Consider the following 18,015-nt stretch of genomic DNA (forward strand, 5'->3'; position numbering starts at 1 on the left):
AGTGCCACCACTGAGATGGAGGCCCCGCTCCCTGGTATCTCCCTGCTTCTTCTCCTCCTGGCAGTGGGATGGGGAAGCAGGATGGACGCAGCCTGGGCATCATCTCCTGGGGGCTGTGAGCTTGTAAGTCCTCTCTTGTGAACCCTCATCCCTCTGAGTGCATTATCCTGCCTGGCAAAGCCCAGGCAGCTCAGCATCTCCAGACCTTTTCAATCCCAGCTACTGGCCTGGAGTGGACTGGTGTGCCAAGGCTACAACCAAAGAGCTGCCTCCTCCCCCCCTCCTGTGCTCCCCAGACTTGTCCCTCTTCACCTCCTGCCTCCCACGGTGGTGTTAGATATCCTCCTCTTCCTTCAGGTGCAGAGCATCATGGACTGCACTGGCAGATGGCTGAGCTCCATCCCAGGAAACCTTCGAGGCGATACTGAGGAGCTGTTTCTTGATGACAACACTATCCAGGTCCTGGGCAATGCCTCCCTGCTCCTGTATCCCCAGCTCTGGCATCTCAGCTTGACCAGGAACCGGCTGGAGCTCATTGAACCCGGTGCCTTCCTCAGCAGCCAAGGCCTGGAGGTGCTCTCCTTGACAGACAACCTGCTCTTCACCAACTACTCTCTGACAGCCGCTGCTCTTTCTGCTCTGCCGGCCTTGAGGATGCTGGATCTGGCTGGAAACCAGCTCAGGGAGGACATGGTATCAGTTTTAGTCTCAAACCTCTCTTCCTTGGAGTCACTATCTGTGGCCAGGAACATCATCATGAGGTTGGACTCATCCATCTTCACAAATCTGACAGAGCTGCTGGAGCTGAACCTGGAGAAGAACTACATCTTTGAGATTGACAATGCTTTCGAAGGGCTGCAGAGGCTGCAGAGGCTCAACTTAGCTTACAACTACCTCCCGTGTCTGGTGGGGTTTGACCTGACCCAGCTCAGGGTGCTCAATCTCAGCAACAATGTCATCGAGTGGTTTCTGACCATGGAAATTGATGACCTCTTTGAGCTGGAGGTGCTGGACCTGTCCCACAACCGCCTCCTGTTTTTCCCTGTGCTGCCCCAGCAGAGCAAGCTGCACTCCTTGCTGCTGCAGGACAACAGGATGAGCTTCTACCAGCGTCTGCCCAACGGCACCTCCCTGGCCAACGTCACCATGCAGTTCCTGATCATTGACGGCAACTCCACCAACATCACCACGGTCAGGCTCTGGGAGGAGCTCTGCCACAGCAACCTCTCCTCCCTGCGCCTCCTGGACATGAGCCAGAATGAGGTCTGGGGCCTGCCAGATGATTTCCTGGCACAGATGCCCTCCCTGACCCACCTGAAGCTCAACCAGAACTGCCTGGAGGCATTTCACCTGTCGGAGGAGGACCCCTTGGCCATGCTGACAGAGCTGGACCTCAGCCAGAACCAGCTAGTGGAGCTGGGGGTGAAGGTGGGCGCTGGGGACATCTTGCCCAGCCTGCAACACTTCAACCTCAGCACCAACAGGCTGCAGGCTCTTCCTCCCGGGGTTTTCACCCACACCAGGAAGATCACTACCCTGGACCTCAGCTACAACCGGGTTCACCTCTGTCCCCAGCCAGGTGAGGCCAAGAGTCTCTCCTGCGTGGACATCAGGGGTGTGGAGACCTTGACCCACCTCTCCTTGGCTGGCTGTGGTCTGCAGGGGATGGGCGGCCGCCCCTTCCAGGGGACATCGCTGATGCACCTGGACCTCTCTGACAACCACCAGCTGCTGTCCGGGGACCTGGGCTGGCTGCAGGACCTTGTCCTGACACTGCAGGTGCTGTCTCTGAGGAACACCAGCCTCTCCTCCACCATGGACTTCTCTGCCCTGAGCAGCCTCGTGCGCTTGGACCTTTCCAGGAATTGCTTGGCCGCGTTCCCCGGCTCGCTGGGCGCGCTGAGGCTGCGCAGCCTGGACCTGCGGGACAACTGCCTGCCGGCGCTGCCGCGGGACCTGCCGCAGGCGCCGCTGGGCAGGAGCCTGCGGGAGCTCTACCTCAGCCAGAACCCCTACAACTGCTGCACGCTGGGCTGGTGGGACGCCCTGCAGCAGGCCGAGGGGCTGCGTGTGCCCGACGGGCCGCAGGTGACCTGCAGGCACGGCTCCCGCGCGCTCAGCCCCGGAGCGCTGCCCCAGCCCGTCCTGCAGAGCTGCCGATGGCAGACGGCCGACCTGGCGCTGCTCTACCTGGTGCTGGCTCTGCCCACCTGCCTGACGCTCCTGGTGGCCTTCGTTGTTGTCTTCCTCATGCTCAAGGAGAAGCTGTTGAAAATGGTGAAAAACCGGTGTGGGGTGTCCAGCTCTTACTAATGGCTGAGGAAGAGGAAGGGCTCGGGAAGAGTCAATAATAGGGGGTGGTCAGGAGTGCAGGTGATAACCCCTCCGAGGTGGTCAAGATGGAAAGCTGATGGATGCAGGACAGGAGGTGCTGGGAGAGCTGCCATTCCTGCCCTAATGGTAGCCAAAGAGTGAGGGCTCTGTCTGGTGATGGAGTGCTGGGAATCCTCAAGGAATACGTCTGCAGCAGAAACCTTCCGCTGGTGCTGGGGAGAGCTGAGTGGGCACGACATCAAACATTCCTTGGCCGAAAGGACAAGTTGCCCAGAAAATCTGTGGATGCCCCATCTGTGGAAGTGTTCAAGGCCAGGTTGGAATGGGCTTGGAGCAATCTGATCTAGAGGAAGGTGTAGGAAAGTATTGTAACCAGATGGGTTTTTAAGGTCTCTTCCAAACCAGACCACTCTGGTATTCTGTGACAGTTTTCTCCAGCACTGTTTTGCCCCCCACCTTCCAGCAGTTCTTTTTATTTATTCCCACCTGTAGCCAACTCAAAAAGTCTTCCAGATCTGCAACCAGCCTCCACAAAGTGCCCCAGGCTGGAGCAAACATCACCTGGGTGCTGTAGAGAAAGGTCTCTGTAGCCACAGTTTTCCACGCTGCTCTTGCCAGCACTGCCAAACTCGCAGGCAAACCTGATCACACAGCATGTGTGTGTGCTGATAAAGACAGGCGCTGTCAGCAGGCCTGAAAGACACATTTTGGGGTGTTGTTTCTTCACTAAGTCACAGTCTGGGTTAGAAAAGTCCATTAGAAACAGCCCAAGTTGCAACAACAGGAAATATTGATTGAAAAGCAGGAGAGTAAATTACATCCCTCAGTGATATTTTATCATGGATTTATATTTCTCCAGTGACTGCTGGATTAAACATACAATGGAAACAAGAGAAATCCTTCCTCCTTGTTGTGCAAGCCCTGCTCCCCTGGGCAGTGCCTCGGGGTTTCCTCCACCCAGCTCTGCTCACAGCAGCTCTGCCTCTCCAGAGCAGCAAGCACTACCTGGGGAAGTGCTGCTCTGTTCCTTGGGGGTCACTGAGGGGAAAGGAGAAGTGGTGGTGGTTTGTGCTAACTCAAAAACCCTTCTGAGAACTGGAGTGGCTTTATTCCTGTGGCACTGTTGGGATTTTTCTAGTGAAACGTGTTTAACGGGAACCGGGCACAGGGAAGTGTGCAGCAGTGCTGGAGTGGGAATTCTGGGGGCTTGTCCTGCCTGGGTGTGGGCAGGCTCAGCTGGTGATGTGGGGTGTGCCAGGGACCAAGCCCAGTGGAGGTGTCCTGTGAGGTGATGGAGGGAGATACCCAAGGCTGGCCTGAAGCCAGGAGGAAGCCGGGGATGGTGCAGGCAGGGAAGCCAAGGCTGGCAGCAGGACAAACCCTGCCCAGGCACGGCTGTGGGCCTGGGGTCATGGGGGAGCCTGGTGTGGCTGGTGTCTGTGCAAGGCTGGAAAATGGATAGGTCAGACCCTGCTAGACCAGCCAGCAGCTCCACTGGGGCTGAGTGCAGTGGAAGGCTCTGGAAACCCATCTGTCACATCTGGCTGGGAAATGACCGCTTTCTGCCCCAACTTTAGATTGAAATGGCCAAAACCAAAGCAGGCCCCAACTGGGGAATCCCTCAGCCTATTTCAACCCTTCTTTTGCCTGTAAGCTGCACCCTGGGGGACAGCAGTGACCTATAAATACATCCCTGCACCATCCCCCAGCTGCATTCCCGTGTCTCCCTGCCACAGGCTGAGCGGTGCCCCCGAGAGCTCCCCTCTCCCTGGGGCTGGGATTGGGGCTGGGCTTGGGAGGGATGTGTGTCCTTCCACACCTCCACAGCTGGAGAGGGATGTGTGTCCTTCCCCACCTTCACAGCTGGAGAGGGATGTGTGTCCTTCCCCACCTCCACAGCCAGTGCTGCTGCTCCATCCGGCGTGGGGTGCAGGGTGCAGCTGTGGGAGAACAGGTAGGGATGAACCCAGGCACCTTGCACTGCCCAGGGCATGGATAAAAAGGGAGTGTTCTTAATTGTATGGAGCTGATGGGGATATTCAACATTCTCTCATCATGGTGCCTGGAAAGCCATGGCTCAGCTGGAGCTGTGCTGTGAATGGGATGTTGGGGCAGCAAGAGGAGATTCCACTTTCTGAGGTGTCCTTACAAAGCTGCTTTCAGCATTTTTGCAAGGCCATGGTGATCAGGGAAGGTCCTTGGTGACTGGAGAACCCAGGGGTCCCACCCAGCTTCAGTAATGGCCAAAAGGCCATCCCAGAGAGCAACAGGGCAGTCACCCTCGTGTTGGGAAAGCCATGGAATGAATGTGCTTTGTTTGGAGCACAGCTCTAGAAAAAGAGGGTGGCTGGAAGAAGCCTGCATGGACGGCTGAGGCTAAGTTATTCCTACCAACCTGCTTTCCTCTCAGGATGGAATGGATGGATCTGTAGGCAAGGGGAGAGTGGTGGATTCCCTGTGCCTCAGCAAGGCTTTGGACACAGAGTCCCACCATGTTCTCCATGCAAGTGCAGATGTCAAAGTCTGGATGGGTGGGCAGCCAGGCAGGTCAGGATCAGCAGGAGTGAAGTGCAGAGGGCTGTGGCCAGTGGGATGTGCTCTACCAGGAAGCTGCTGAGGGGACTCTTTTGGGATCTGTCCCATTTCATGTCTTTATGCATGACCTAAAGCTGGCTGTGAAGTGCCTTCCTGTCATGTTCCCAGAGGATCCCAAAGTGGGAAGACCAGTCTGGCTCCCTGCTGAAGGTCTGGGGTGGGCTGGAGCAATGGGCCAGCAGGAGCCTCACAATCCAGGCACTCCTTTGGCCTCATGTAGCCCTCACTGGAGAGGAGGCCATGCCTGGGGCTGGGCACAGGCCATGTCCTGGTCAGGATGAAGCTGGGGGCAGGCTGGAAGTGGAGGAGAGGCTCCCAGGAGTCCTCTCCCTCCCAAGTGGGAGATCTTCCTGTGTTGTTATGTTGCAATTGTTGAGGCAAGGCCTGTGCCAGACCCCTGCACACCCTTTCCTGTCCCGGGAGAGCTGAGTCAGCCTTTACATTTTTTAAAATTTTGGCAAGTGAGGCCTCAGCTTTCATTTCTCTCCTGACTGAAGACCCCCTTGGCCAAGCGTGAGCTCCTTTGTCCTCTCTAGTAAAGCACTCTGGTTTAACTGACACTTGCTCCATGTTTTTCATAGCAGCAACTCATTTTGGGGTGTAGGAGGAGAGCTCTTCCAGCTGCTCCTCCAGCCACTCCTCTTAGTTATGTCAGGCAGCAGTTTGTTGAGGCCCCTCAATTTGGAATGAAGGCCCATCTCACCCTCAGCCCTCACAGCTGCCTGGGTTCAGAAAGCCAAAACCCAGGAAGCTTTTGGAGTTGTAAAATTTCCCAAAGAATTCTAATCTCAGTCCTCCAGTTCTCACATGAGAGCAGGATTGATCTAGTAGAGAACAGCCAAGGCAGACAGCTGGATTAGAACCTTCAGTGGGATGAGTTTGTCCTACTCTAGAACCACCCCCAGCCTTTGAGCTTCTACCACTCTGGTTTTTCAGATACTTTAAGCACATTCTCCCCGAACTGAGCACTTATGAGGAAGCATCACCCAGGAGTGTAAGGATCCAATCATCCCATTGAAGCAGTTTGAAATCACTGTGTTTTCAAAAGTACTTTCAAGACTAATTCATTTTCAAGATATTCCTTCTCTTACATGTAAGGATTTATTTTTGTGTAAGCTAAAACTGAAGATTTATGCATTGCTAGGGAAATGTGAGAGTAATATTCTCAATGCAGAGTTGATTTATCCAGAATGACTGATACATATTTAACTTCCCAGCAGGCAACAATAATCACCCTATTTGTACAGTACAGCTTTAACAGTGTCCTCAGGACATGAATATTTAATGCCTCCTTTTCAGCCAAAGCTGACTGAAATGTAAAAAATTGAAAGATTAAATAATTTAAAATTCTTTTATGTAGGAAAAGACTAAAACCAGCCAACAATTTCAGCTATGCAGTTTCTATTTAATCATGTCTGGCTTCTTAAATAAAGTTCACTTAAGCCTGGGAGTGCTGTGGCACCTTGGGTTCTCCTGAGCCAATGTATGGTGACATTGTTATCTCTGCTGGGACACTGAGATTTGTCTCTGAACCGCCCATCTTTGTCTGGAATCACATTTCTTCATCTGACTCAGTGTCCCAAGTGCAGGACTCCAGCTGCTCATCCTCTGGGAAATCCACCTCAACGTTGTAAACGAAGTCAGGGTCATCCTGCCTCTTCCTGTTCTTTTCAAAGAGCTCGTCCATGACGCTCTTCCTTCTGGCCAGTTCCGTGTCATCCAGTAGGTTCATATCCTCCTCTGGGTCAATGGTGTGTTCATGATGATACCTTCCCAAGCTCTCAGACAGGCTCTGTCCTTCCAAATGATCTCTCAGCAAGCTGTAGAGCTTCTGGAGCTGGCGCAGTGAGACCCCTTCCAGGTAGGCCTTGTGCCGAGGGTTGTTCTTCATCTCCTCGGCAGCCATGCTGCAGTCTGGGGAGAGCCAACACAGGCACCTGCAGCTCCAACAAACCTCTTCCCACTGACACATCTCCTCCCAAACCCTCCCCAGGGGTGTCTCCAAACCCTCCTGGCTCAGAGAGCCATTGAGATGTGCGCTCCTTGGAGAGGCAACATTACCCCTCTTGTCACATTTCTCTTCACAGAGAAAAGCAAGGCACAAGTCATCTCAAAGATTTCTGAGATTTACACTCTCTGAACTTCAGAGAAAGAGAAAACAAAATTCTCATCACTTGCTGTGCCTGTGTTGTACCAAAGTAGAATGCAATATGGAAATTGTTTACTCAAAGTGAAGATGTTTTGTTCCCTTGGCCTATCAGGCCAAGAGTGTGTGTGTGTGGGACTGTCACGGGACAGTCACGAGAGAATCAGAGATGAGGGCAGTTCTGTGCAGTGTAAGCAGTTGTAAGAGGGAGTGCATGGCAGATTCAGTTCAGATACAATGTACACAGTAAAATAAACTAATTAATTAGCCTTCTGATGATAGACTCAGATGAATCATTGTCTCCCCCTCACCTCTGATTTACAATAACCCCAGCACAGCCCCTCCCTGCACGCTGCTGGGAGGGCACTCAGTGTGCTGCTACCACTGGGCTCCTCTGCATGCAGCTGGAGAAGAGTGAATGCATTCCTGCAGACAGGAAGGAATGCATTCAGGAAGGAATGCCCCTCACCTGAGAACCTGTTGAAATTCCTGACGGGCATGATGCGCTGGCGAGTCTTGCCCTGGATGTTGTCTCTGTAGATGAGGATGATGGAGGGGGGCTGGAAGCAGACCCCACATTTCTGTGCACTGAAAAGCATCCCGGCTCCATAAGAGTCCCCGGCAGCTCTCCCTGGGAAACAGGGAAAAGGAAAACAGAGGGCAGAGTCTCTCAGTTGTGGTATTTTCTGGGGTCCCCCATGGCAGGAAGGGAATGATGAATCTGACTCCATGTTCTTAGAAGGCTAATTTATTATTTTATGGCATTATATTAAATAACGCTATACTAAAACTATACTAAAGAATAAAGAAAGGATACAGACAGAAGCCTTAACAAGATACTAATGAAAAACTCATGACTGCCTCCAGAGTGCCAACACAGCTTGGTCATTAAGTAAAAACAATTCATGTGTTGGATAAACAATCTCCAACCACATTCCAAAGCAGCAAAACACAGGAGAAGCAAATGAGATAATATTGTTTTCCTTTTTCTCTGAGGCTTCTTAGCTTCCCAGGAGAGAAATCCTGCTGAAGGGATTTTTCCAGAAAATAGGACAGTGACACTAAGTGGCGCTCTTTTTGTCAGTAGTTCAGCAAAATCACAGAAACCAGAGTGGTTTGGGTCAGAACAGGCCTTAGAGCCCATTCTAATTCAATAATGAAATTAAATTAGAGGGGACTTAAAAATCCAAATGTGTTGCAGATCCCGTTCCTAGCTCAGTGGACAGCACTGAGTACAGGTGTTACTTTTATTCTGAATAAAATAAATTTGTTAAAAACCAATATTTTTATTGATTTAAATGTTTTTATTGGTTTAAATACTTTTATTGGTTTCAAACTGATGAAAGAAATGGTTTTAAATGAGTGAAAATATATCAAACATGAAGGTGATTTCCAGACTGCAGTATGGCAAAGTAACATATTTTACCCCCAAAAAATCAATGTATTTCTCCACATCAAGAAAAATCGCATTAGTGTTGAAAAGCTGCTTTGAGGCAGAATTGGAAACACTTCCTCCTTTGTAAAAAATCACATAGGGAAGAGTTCGAACATGCAATAATGTCCTTAAAAGTGAAAATTTCCATTGCCGGGCTGGGGGGGATTTGGAGGAACGTGGAGTAGTGGAAGGCGTCCCTGCCCATGTCAGAGGGTGGAACGAGAGAGGCTCTAAGGTCCCTCCAAACCAAACAGTTCCGGGATTCTACGAAGCACAAAGGCGAGCAGCTCTTCGGATCTGCGGCAAGGAGCGTTTGGATCTCCCGGTAACCCGGGCTGAGCCCTTCCCTGCCGGCGTCAGCGGCGGCTCCGGCAGCACAGCCGGGGGTGGCTCAGCGCCCGGGGCCGTTCAGAGCCGCTGATCGGCCGCACGAGCGGCCGGGGGGCGAACGCTGGGCTCGAGGGGCAGCGGGGCAGGGCCGGGTTGGTCCCTCCTGCCTCTCCCAGAATGGGCCAGGCTGGAAGGGACCGCAGTGGGTCCATCTGCTCCAGCAGAGCCATCCCAGAGCCCATCGTGTGCAGACAGCTCTGGGATATCCCCAGCGAGGGAGACTCCACAGAATCCCTGGGGTCTGTGCAGGGCTCAGTCCCTGCCCAGGAAAGTTCTTCTCATGTCCAGGTGGAGCTGCCTGGGCTCAGGCCCTGCCCGTGGCTCTGGTGCCATGGCTGGGCCTGGAGCAGAGCCCGGGCCCTGCTCTGCCCCTCCCTGCAGCCAGGGACAGCCAGGGCTGAGGGCCCCTCTCAGCTGGGGCTCCTCTCCAGGCCGAGCAGGCCCAGCTCCCTCAGCCTTTCCTGGGCACCCAGATGCTCCAGGCCCTTCAGCATCTCCGCAGCCTCTGCTGGCCCCGCTCCAGGAACTCCCAGTCTCCCTTACACTATCGCCCGGTCCCCTCACCTCGGGGGGCGCAGAAAGCGAATTCTTCCTCTTCCTCCTCCTCTTCTTCTTCTTCTTCCTCCTCCAGCTTCACCCTCAACTTCGGTTTCTGCTCCCACCCCTCCGGCCGCTCCCGCTCCTCCCCCGGGGCGGTCCTGCTGTCTCTCCGGGCGGTTGCCATGGCTCCGGCTCCGCCGCCGAGCCCCGGTGGTAAAGGCCCCCTCCGCCCAAGGCCCCTTCGGGCTGCCCTCACCAACGCCTGCGGGACACGGAGCCGCGGAGGAAGCGATGGGCGGGCCCCGCGCGCTCAGGCACGCGGGGGACAGCCCGCGCGGGCCGTGAGGAGCGGGCCGTCATGGCGGGCGGGCGGCGGCGGCCGGTGCGGGTCGGGGTCGGGGTCGGGCTGGGCGCGCTGCTCTGCGCCCTCCGTGAGTGCCCGCGGGGAACCGCGCTGAAAAAGGAGCGCGGGGTGGGTGGGGTCCGGCCACTCTGCTCTGGAGCCAGGCTGGGAGAGCTGGGGGTGTTCACCTAGAGAAGGGAGGGATCCAGGGAGAGTTCAGAGACCCTGTCAGTGCCTAAAGGGGCTCTAGGAGAGCTGGAGAGGGACTGGGGACAGGGCCTGGAGGGACGGGACACAGGGAATGGCTGCACACTGCCAGAGGGCAGGGCTAGATGGGTTATTGGGACGGAATTCTTCCGTGTGAGAGTGGTGAGGCTCTGACACAGGTTGCCCAGGGCAGCTGTGGCTGGAAATGTTCAAGGACAGACCTGGAGCACCCTGGTCTTGGGGATGCGTCCCTGCCCAAAGCTGAGGGTTGGAACAAGATGGGCTTGAAGGTCTCTTCCAACCCAAACCATCCTGAAACTCTGGATTTGGGAGCTGTGGCTCAGTCAGTGAACCAAGAAACCTCTTCTGCTCTTTGATCACAGGCAAATACTGCTGCCCTTCTTCCGGGAGAGGGTTTGCAGTGAGGCATTCGTGAGTTATAAAACTTTTCCAGCCCTTGTGGTCGCTGTGCTGTTACACTGTTGGCTCTGTGTCACCTTAGATGTGCAGGCAGCCTGTCAGGACACCACTGTCACACAGGAGCTCCTGAAGGAGGGGTTTCACAGGTGAGTGAGTCCTCACCCTGCCCTCCATCACCATAACGTGCCACAGGATCTTCTGTTGGAAGAAGCTTCTCTGCTTTTCATGTGCAGTTGGATCACCTCCCTGGGCTGTGATCCCTGGGCACGTGTCAGGAATGTATTAACAGCACCAAGGGATTAACCAGCTGTGGTGGAAGGAAAATAGGAGGCCCCTTTCTAAAACCATTAGTGGAGGCGATTTGTGGTTCTGAGACATTAACAAAGAAGTGAAACTTCATTTTGGCCGTGGATGTGGGGTTGAGGTTAAGAAGGCTGGACAGGGAAGTGTGATCAGAATGAGTTGCACTCGGTGTGAGAGCTCATCTCATCTGAGAGATGTCTTTTGGGGGTCATGTGCCCCACTTTTGAAGTGTGGGTGTAAGTTTTTTGCTCCTGTTGCTGTTTGAAGGGACCTGCTGGTGAAGGTAGAACTGGGGGAGGATGCAGGAGGATGTGCAGTGGCAGCTCAGGTTCATCTGCCACCAGGAATCTACGTGGATCCCTACGAGCTGGCAACGCTGCAGCAGCACAACCTGACAAAGGTAATGGCCCCAGCACCAGGAGATGTGGCAGTGAGTCAGGGAAGGACTCAGGGACTTGGAATGTCTGCTCATTGTCTGGCTGATTGAACCAAGGTGATGAATTCCTGGAAGGGGCTGCCAAGCAATATAATCTGCCTGGTGTCTCCTTGTAGCTCAGCTTGCTTGGCGTCCCCTGGTGCTGCTGGTGATGTACCAGGGAGCTGCTGCTCCTTTCTTAGCCCCAGGTGAGCAGCTGTGGTAAAAGGGTTCAGAAGGTGGAAGGGAGACCCCCAAAGAGGTGCTGGTGAGCTCTTCATTTTCATCCCAGCTTTGTTTTCATCCCAGCTTTCTGTGCTGCTGTCCAGTCTTTGCTTCACATTAGAGAGATGTGCAAAGGCTGTGGCTTTTATCTGCTTAGGTGCTTAATTGGCTGTGGCTTTTATTTGCTTAGGTGCTTAATTAGCCTTTGCACCCCTGTTTTAGGGTCCAAAGCTTGCCCACAGCCTTTGGACCCTAAAACATGGGTGCAAAGGCTGTGGACAGCTCCTGCCCTTGGCATGCCTGACATGCAGGTGACACTATGGTTGACCTCACAGGTCTGGCTGTAGGCACAGTGACACTGTGAACTTTTCCCACACTCCTTGAAGATAGTCTTGGAAAAGTATTTTGGAGCAGCTTAAGGCTGGAATTCCTAACCTGATCATCCTGACCACAAAATCACTCTCAGTGTTAGAACGAGGGGGGGAAGCACTTTCTGATTTCCATCACAACCACTCCTGTGTCTCTCCCTGCTTGCAGGCAGTGCTGTCCCCTGATGTCATTGATGTGGAGGCTCCTGAGTACCTGGCCAAGGCTCTTGTGCTGCTGCTGTTCCTGGAGCCGGAGGCGCGCTGCTCCCGCTGCTTCCGCGGCACCGTGCCCATGCACGCCCGCTACCACCGCCCGGCCCGGGGCACACACCAGGCCTTGGTGGCTCTGGAGAGCCCAGAGGTGCTGCTCTGCTGCTGCCACGGTGAGATCCTCATTGATGCTCCTGGGCAGTCCCAAATCTGGTTGTGTCTCAGGGTCTCTGGCTGGTCAGAGTGACCCTGAGATGCGTTAGAAAGTCTCTTTTCCCAGCCCGGCGCTTGAAGAAGGAGTCAGAACTCTTCATTTCTCAGTCTCAAGGTTGTTTATTTTTCCTTATCTATAAAATTCTTTCTCCTGTCCTGCTAAGGTCCACTCAGCATGACAGTCAGAGGCACTCTGCCTGCCTCAGAGGCAGTGTTATCTTTTTATACTAAAACCAGCATGTAGAATATTTACAATTACTTCCCAATACCTATCACCTATGTTAGACAGTGAGCTTCTACTCTGAACCAATCTAAAAGTGTCAACATCACAGCAGAAGATGGAGGCCAAGAAGAAGAAGGAGAAAGGCAGGACATGCCCAGATCCCTCAATCTTGTCTCCTGAACCCCCATTTTAAAAACCCCAAAATCTACTTTTTCACCCCGTGATAAATTCACTGTCGTTCTACTTAAACTGTCATGGCTTGCAGATCCTCATCTAAGGTTGGTAACTTGCTCCATGGGTCATAATCAAAACCACAGGCATTTTGGGCTCTGTGCCAGGGTCTCTGAGCCCCCTGGCAGGGGTCTTGGCAGTCCAGGACAGCCAGAGGGATGTCCTGAATTCCGACAGTTGTGTCTGAGATGGGGCTCTTGGTAGTTGTGGGAACATAACCAGAAGGTGTGGCCCTGATAAAGACCTTCCTCCCTTCTGATGCTAAAATCTAGAAACTTTTTTCCTTCAGGAATATGATAAAGATTATCTTGCTGGATACTTTTAAGTCATCATCATTCCAAGCGTCAGAACTTGATCAGGTGATCCCATTTCCCAGATTTATAACCACATTTTTCCATAACCAAGCCAGGGGAATTTGGAAGGTGAGGAGGAGGTAGAGGCAGCTGCACTGGATCCTTGAGGTGGATGTTGGACTAGAAAAGGCTGCTGTGGTCCTCTGGATAATGACAGAATGGAGAAACCCCTATGGTCAACTTCCTAGCATCCTCTTCCCTTCAGCCTTCCCTCTGTACCCCACTGAGCCCCTTCACACCTTTCACTTGCTCTGTGCTTACTGTGAAGATGCATTTTCACTGCCGAGAGAGTTTTGAAGTTCTGTGAATTTTTGTTTCCATCCTTTTGGTTCCTTTGGTTCCTTCCTGCTGCTTTTTGGCTGAATAGCCCTAATGGTATGGAAAAAAAAAATCCATGCAGTGCCTCACTGTAAACCTGCCTTTTAGGCATTATATGACTGCTGGTCTGTGACCTCCCATCCTTCTTCTTGTGAATTCTCTGTGATATGATAAAGGTCTTCCTCACTGAGTGCTGCTGCCTGGCCAGAGGCAAGGGGTTGTCAGGCTGCTCTGTGTCAGAGGCTGCTCTGTGTTGTGCTGCTGCCACTGTAGCCCTGTGCTGCTTGGGCTCTTCCAGCTGGAAGACGTGGCAGTTGTCATGATCCGTGTTTGTCATGATCCTGGTTTGCCAAAGGCCCCTTGCTCTGACCACTTTTCCTATGGCTGCTGGAGCTGTGCAGGGTGTGCTCAGTGCCACTGTCACCTATTTATAGTATTCAAAGTGCTCAGATGGTTTCTTACACTCTGTTGCTGCATTCCCTTTATATAAAAGGGGGATGTAGGAAGCTGTGCCTGAAGCTTGGAATGGTTGGAGTCTCAAACTCTGGTGAAACAAGAACATGATATCCACTACGAATAATGTTTCAAGTTATGTGAACAATGAAATCCTTTAATTTTTGTTACAAATTTTGTGTCCCTTCACAAAATCATTCCTGCCAAGTCAAGCACACTAATGATTTTCAACTCCTTTTTCTTTACTTTTTCATAATTTGAGCAATGATTTTTTGGGATAAGCATAGGGACAGGCAGGACTACCTGATCACTTTAAAAAGGGGTGTTAAATCTTCCTGGCACATTTACTAGTAATGAGCAGGAATTCATTTCTTATTAATGATTAATGGAGAAGGATTTAAAGTATTGGAATGGAGATCTTTTGTGTCCTGACAGGAGGCCAAGAGGAGAAATGGCTTTACTTATTTTGGGGGAAATTCTAACTACATGGCTAAAGTTGAGGGGTCTGCAGACTAACCAGGAATTCTTTGCCCTGTTAAGGACAAAAGGGCCAAGATACCACACAGCTGAGATTCTTTCTTGGGTACCTGGTGTATCAGGAAGGGAAGAGTTGTAAAGTCCACAGCAAAGACTGCCCAGTGTCACTTTGGCCATGCAGAGGTGTTTCACCACTTGGCTCCGAGGGAATAGATTCTGTTGAGCTGTTGTAGGGGGAAAATCCCATCTTTGGAAATTCCATCTTTGGAAAAAGCTTGCAGGCTGATTGCTTATCCTGCCTGGCTCCTGGTGATGCAGGAATGCTTTCCCTAGGTCACCCATCTGCAGAGTGCTGGGAACCTGCTGAAGTGGACACTCCCTGCTCATCTGACGCCACCAGTCCCTGTCAGTGGCACACCACAAAACACAGACCTGTGAGTTCTCCCTCTGGTTCTTTTTAACAACTGCTGCCTTTTTGCTGTGATTAACACCTTTCTGGATTAATTTTTAATAATTTTTTCTTTCTGACTGGCTTTTAGTGGGCATCATCCTGCCCTTCTGCTGTGTTTACAGGGATTGTGCTCTTCTGGTCCTTTAGCATGGCTGCTCTTCTGACCTTTTTTTTTTCCCCCTTACTAGTTTACTTGGAATCCTAAGATATAATTGGCACTGATCAAATTAAGAAAAGTCTTTACAATGTTGGTGCTTCAGAGGAGTAGCAAGGTGGAAGATGTTAATCTAGCTAAAGTAATGGTAAAACTGCAAAGATTTAAGGAGTAGCATCCTAAAAAAAGGCCACTTCTGTTTGCTGGGTTGTTACCTGGTTGGGTTAGTGTTTAGGAAAAAGTGAAGTTTCTTATTGTGTTCAAAACCAAGGAAAGTTGGATCTCTAGTGTGGCCAACAACTGTCTTTGATGCCCAAAAGTGCCACAGCAGTGTAGAGATTCAGAAATTCGACTAATTTATATAATAAAATAATCTGTTGTTGTTGTAGCACATGTGCCTTCCTGTATTTAAGGTACCTGCAGACAACTGGCACATCTGTAACTGTTGTCCATAAACATTTTGCAGCTTCCTGTATCAATGAAAAAACCAAATGGTTGTTGACTTTGGAGAAACCTGTCTCCTTAGTGGTCTGAACTCAGCTTGGGAGCTGCTCTCCCTGCAGAATTCCAGACATACCCAGAGTGGCTGCAGTAGGAGCAGAGATTCAGGGATACAGGTGGCAGCAGATCCATTTCCTGAGCTCTGCAGTGCAGCAGTGGCTGGGAATTAAAAGGAGATGTCCCATCCTGGTTCTGATACTGACTCTCAGAAGAAGCTTTAGCCAAGGGCTAATTAAATCAGGGTCTGGTTCCTCATCCTCTCAAAAAGAAACAGCTGGTCAAATGAGTGTTATATATTTATTTTTCTTTGTAGGCATATGAGGAGTCGATGCTGAGGGTTCCTGTGGGGCTCAGGGAGCACAGTTCCCTGGTGTGTGCCCTGACCCTGCTCACCACAGGGCTCTGCTCTGGCCTGATCCTGGCTGCTGCCTGCAAGTATGGACACTTCTCACAGTGAGCTGAGAAATGGGGGGTGTCTGCCCTCCCTCCAGCACAACTAACTGCACATTACACTGGGCTCCTGGGTGGATCCTGCTCTGCTGTTATTTATATCTTAGGGGGTGCAAGGTCCCATGATGGGTTATGGTCCCTTTGGCTCATAATGCTTACAAATGCCTTTCACGGCCCAGAAGATATTCTGGGTGTGTTGTCCAAAGCAGATGGAGAGTAGGAAAAAGCCTCAAAAAGCTGAAAGCACTGCTGTGGGCAATGAGGCAACAATCAGGAGTGGGTTTGGGGCTCCTATTCCCTCCTCCTGGCCCAGAGCCTGCTTCCAACACACTGCTGCCTCTCACAGAGGTGTTTGTATTTCTTGACTCAGGGATTGGTTATTAAGGGTATGAAAAACATCATTGAGTCATTAAAATTTTTGAATTTTAAGCTTGTTGTGCAGATGGGTTATGTATGAATTTGTGAAGAGACATTCTGTGCCTACCTGGAACACCTCAATAATCTCTCCCATCCTAATGACTCTGAGGGATTGGCTGCTCTTGGCCTAATTAGAATCACAGAGTCATTAAGGTTGGAAAAGCCCTCTAAGATCATTGAGTCCAACCATTCCCCCATTGCTGCCAAAGCCACTCCTAACCCATGTCCCCAAGTGCCCCATCCACAGGTCTGTGAATCCCTCCAGGGATGGGGACTCCACCACTGCCCTGGGCAGCTGTGCCAGGGCTGGACAGCCCTTCCCAAGAGTCACCTTTCCCTATATCCAGCCTGAACCTCCCCTGGCACACCTTGAGGCTGTTTCCTCTCGTCCTGTCCCTGTTTCCTGGGAGAAGAGCCCGACCCTCACCTGGCTCCATGTCCTGTCAGGAGTTCTGGAGAGAGTGAAGATTCCCCTGAGCCTCCTTTTCTCCTGGCTGAACAATTGGTCAGAATTAAAAGAGTTTAGAAAATCAGAAGAAATTTCACCTTATTTCATGAATGGAAAGAGACCCTCGGAAGATGAGAGTGAAGGACAGGATAGTGACTAGAAGCAAATATTTAGAAGATGTGCATTCATTCTCCAGGACAGTTGATAAATAGAAGGAAATGGAGAGGAAATGACCTAATGGAAAAGCCGGGAGGCTCTGGAGCAGCAGAGCTTGGGCGCTGTCTGCAGCTGTCAGTAGGTGGCACTGGGAGCCCACGGGAACCCCTGTGTGGAGAAAAGAGATTTTATTCCCCATTAACCTCGAGTAAATGAGTCAAAGCAGGGAGTCTGGGTGAATGTCTGTGTGAGAGGGTGAATGAAAATTCCTTTCATCCATGTCCCCTTGGGCATCTTTCTCCTGCTGGAATTGAACAGCGTGGATTCCTTGGGAAAGCATCAAAGAGAGATTTGGGCTGTGCAGCCCTGTCAGCACTGGGACCAGCACTGTGTCACTTGTCTCCAAGTGGGATGTTTCATTCCCAGAGCTCAGTTTGTGCTCTGGAGGTGACTCTGGGCTGGAGCCTGACCCTTGGAATGGCAACATCCCAGATTGCCAGAGCTGAGGGACAGGATTTCATTGCCTGTGTTTTGAACATCACAGGCTGAATCCCTCAGCTAAATCAATCTCCCTGACAAAACCTAGGGAATGGGAATGGAAATGGTAAAAAAAATATTGCTGGTGGAAAAATATGGAAATAAAGTGTATATCAAGATTGCCATCAATCACCTTTCCAACTGAACCTAAGTAATTGATTCTGATTAATGTAAAATATGAGAGGAATGGCAGGGCTTCACAAGGGGTGGTTTTTGTTGTGGCAAATATTTGCTGTTTTTAATTCCACAGCACTTGTATTATAAATATAGCAGAAACATTTTTCCTTACAAGCTGTAAATAAGTCTGATAACCATAGCAGTGTTAATTACAAAGGAATTTGCCAGTGAATCTCTCTCTCAGAGCAGAAACTGCTGTCACTAAGCAGCAGAGAATTTAGCAGGTGTGCCATGCAGGAGGATTCAAGTGCCAGCTCCAGAGGGATCACAGAGATGAGAGGAGGAGCTGTGCAAAAATTCTGGCAGTTTTGGAGACAGGAATGAAGTGTTGAGGGGTTCTTGGCAAGAAACCACCACAAGGAGGGTTGGACACAAACATCCCCATCCTTAATATGTGTAAGGACTGAATCAGAGCAGGGAAAGAAAAGGGAATGGGGCATTAAAGGCTGAGATCCAGCCCCCAGGGCAGGTGGAAGCTTGGAGAAATAATAAAATATAATAAACCAACATATATTGCATATGATA

General features: G+C 51.3%; 3 protein-coding genes across 3 annotated transcripts; 2 read left to right on the forward strand and 1 right to left on the reverse strand.

Annotated features, from left to right (window-relative positions):
* Positions 1-2,313, forward strand: NRROS (negative regulator of reactive oxygen species; the record flags this gene model as incomplete). Its single annotated transcript, XM_084212201.1, has 2 exons — positions 1-123; positions 358-2,313. Exons 1-2 carry the CDS (start codon positions 16-18, stop codon positions 2,311-2,313), a joined length of 2,064 nt encoding a protein of 687 aa, XP_084068327.1. The 5' UTR covers positions 1-15.
* A 3,619-nt stretch (positions 2,314-5,932) lies between these two features.
* Positions 5,933-9,624, reverse strand: CEP19 (centrosomal protein 19; the record flags this gene model as incomplete). The annotated part of the gene is made up of 3 exons (XM_084212146.1): positions 5,933-6,843; positions 7,545-7,706; positions 9,465-9,624. 3 exons carry the CDS (start codon positions 9,622-9,624, stop codon positions 6,482-6,484), a joined length of 684 nt encoding a protein of 227 aa, XP_084068272.1. The 3' UTR covers positions 5,933-6,481.
* Positions 9,625-9,795: 171 nt separating this feature from the next.
* On the forward strand, positions 9,796-16,988 carry PIGX (phosphatidylinositol glycan anchor biosynthesis class X). The gene is made up of 6 exons (XM_084212183.1): positions 9,796-9,871; positions 10,493-10,556; positions 10,981-11,113; positions 11,891-12,104; positions 14,533-14,633; positions 15,619-16,988. The coding sequence occupies exons 1-6, from the start codon at positions 9,799-9,801 to the stop codon at positions 15,760-15,762; spliced, it is 729 nt and encodes a 242-aa protein (XP_084068309.1). The 5' UTR covers positions 9,796-9,798; the 3' UTR covers positions 15,763-16,988.
* The last annotated feature ends 1,027 nt before the right edge of the window (positions 16,989-18,015 follow it).

This window comes from Fringilla coelebs, assembly GCF_963513975.1.
Source record: "Fringilla coelebs genome assembly, chromosome: 10".
Classification (NCBI taxonomy): Eukaryota; Metazoa; Chordata; class Aves; order Passeriformes; family Fringillidae; genus Fringilla; species Fringilla coelebs.

Bases quoted from the DNA above. Each gene is read 5' to 3' on its own strand.
- PIGX (XM_084212183.1), top strand. From the start codon at position 9,799: ATGGCGGGCGGGCGGCGGCGGCCGGTGCGGGTCGGGGTCGGGGTCGGG. The intron at 9,872-10,492 runs GTGAGTGCCCGC...GTGTCACCTTAG, and splicing joins CGCGCTGCTCTGCGCCCTCC to ATGTGCAGGCAGCCTGTCAG. The intron at 11,114-11,890 runs GTAATGGCCCCA...CCCTGCTTGCAG, and splicing joins AGCAGCACAACCTGACAAAG to GCAGTGCTGTCCCCTGATGT.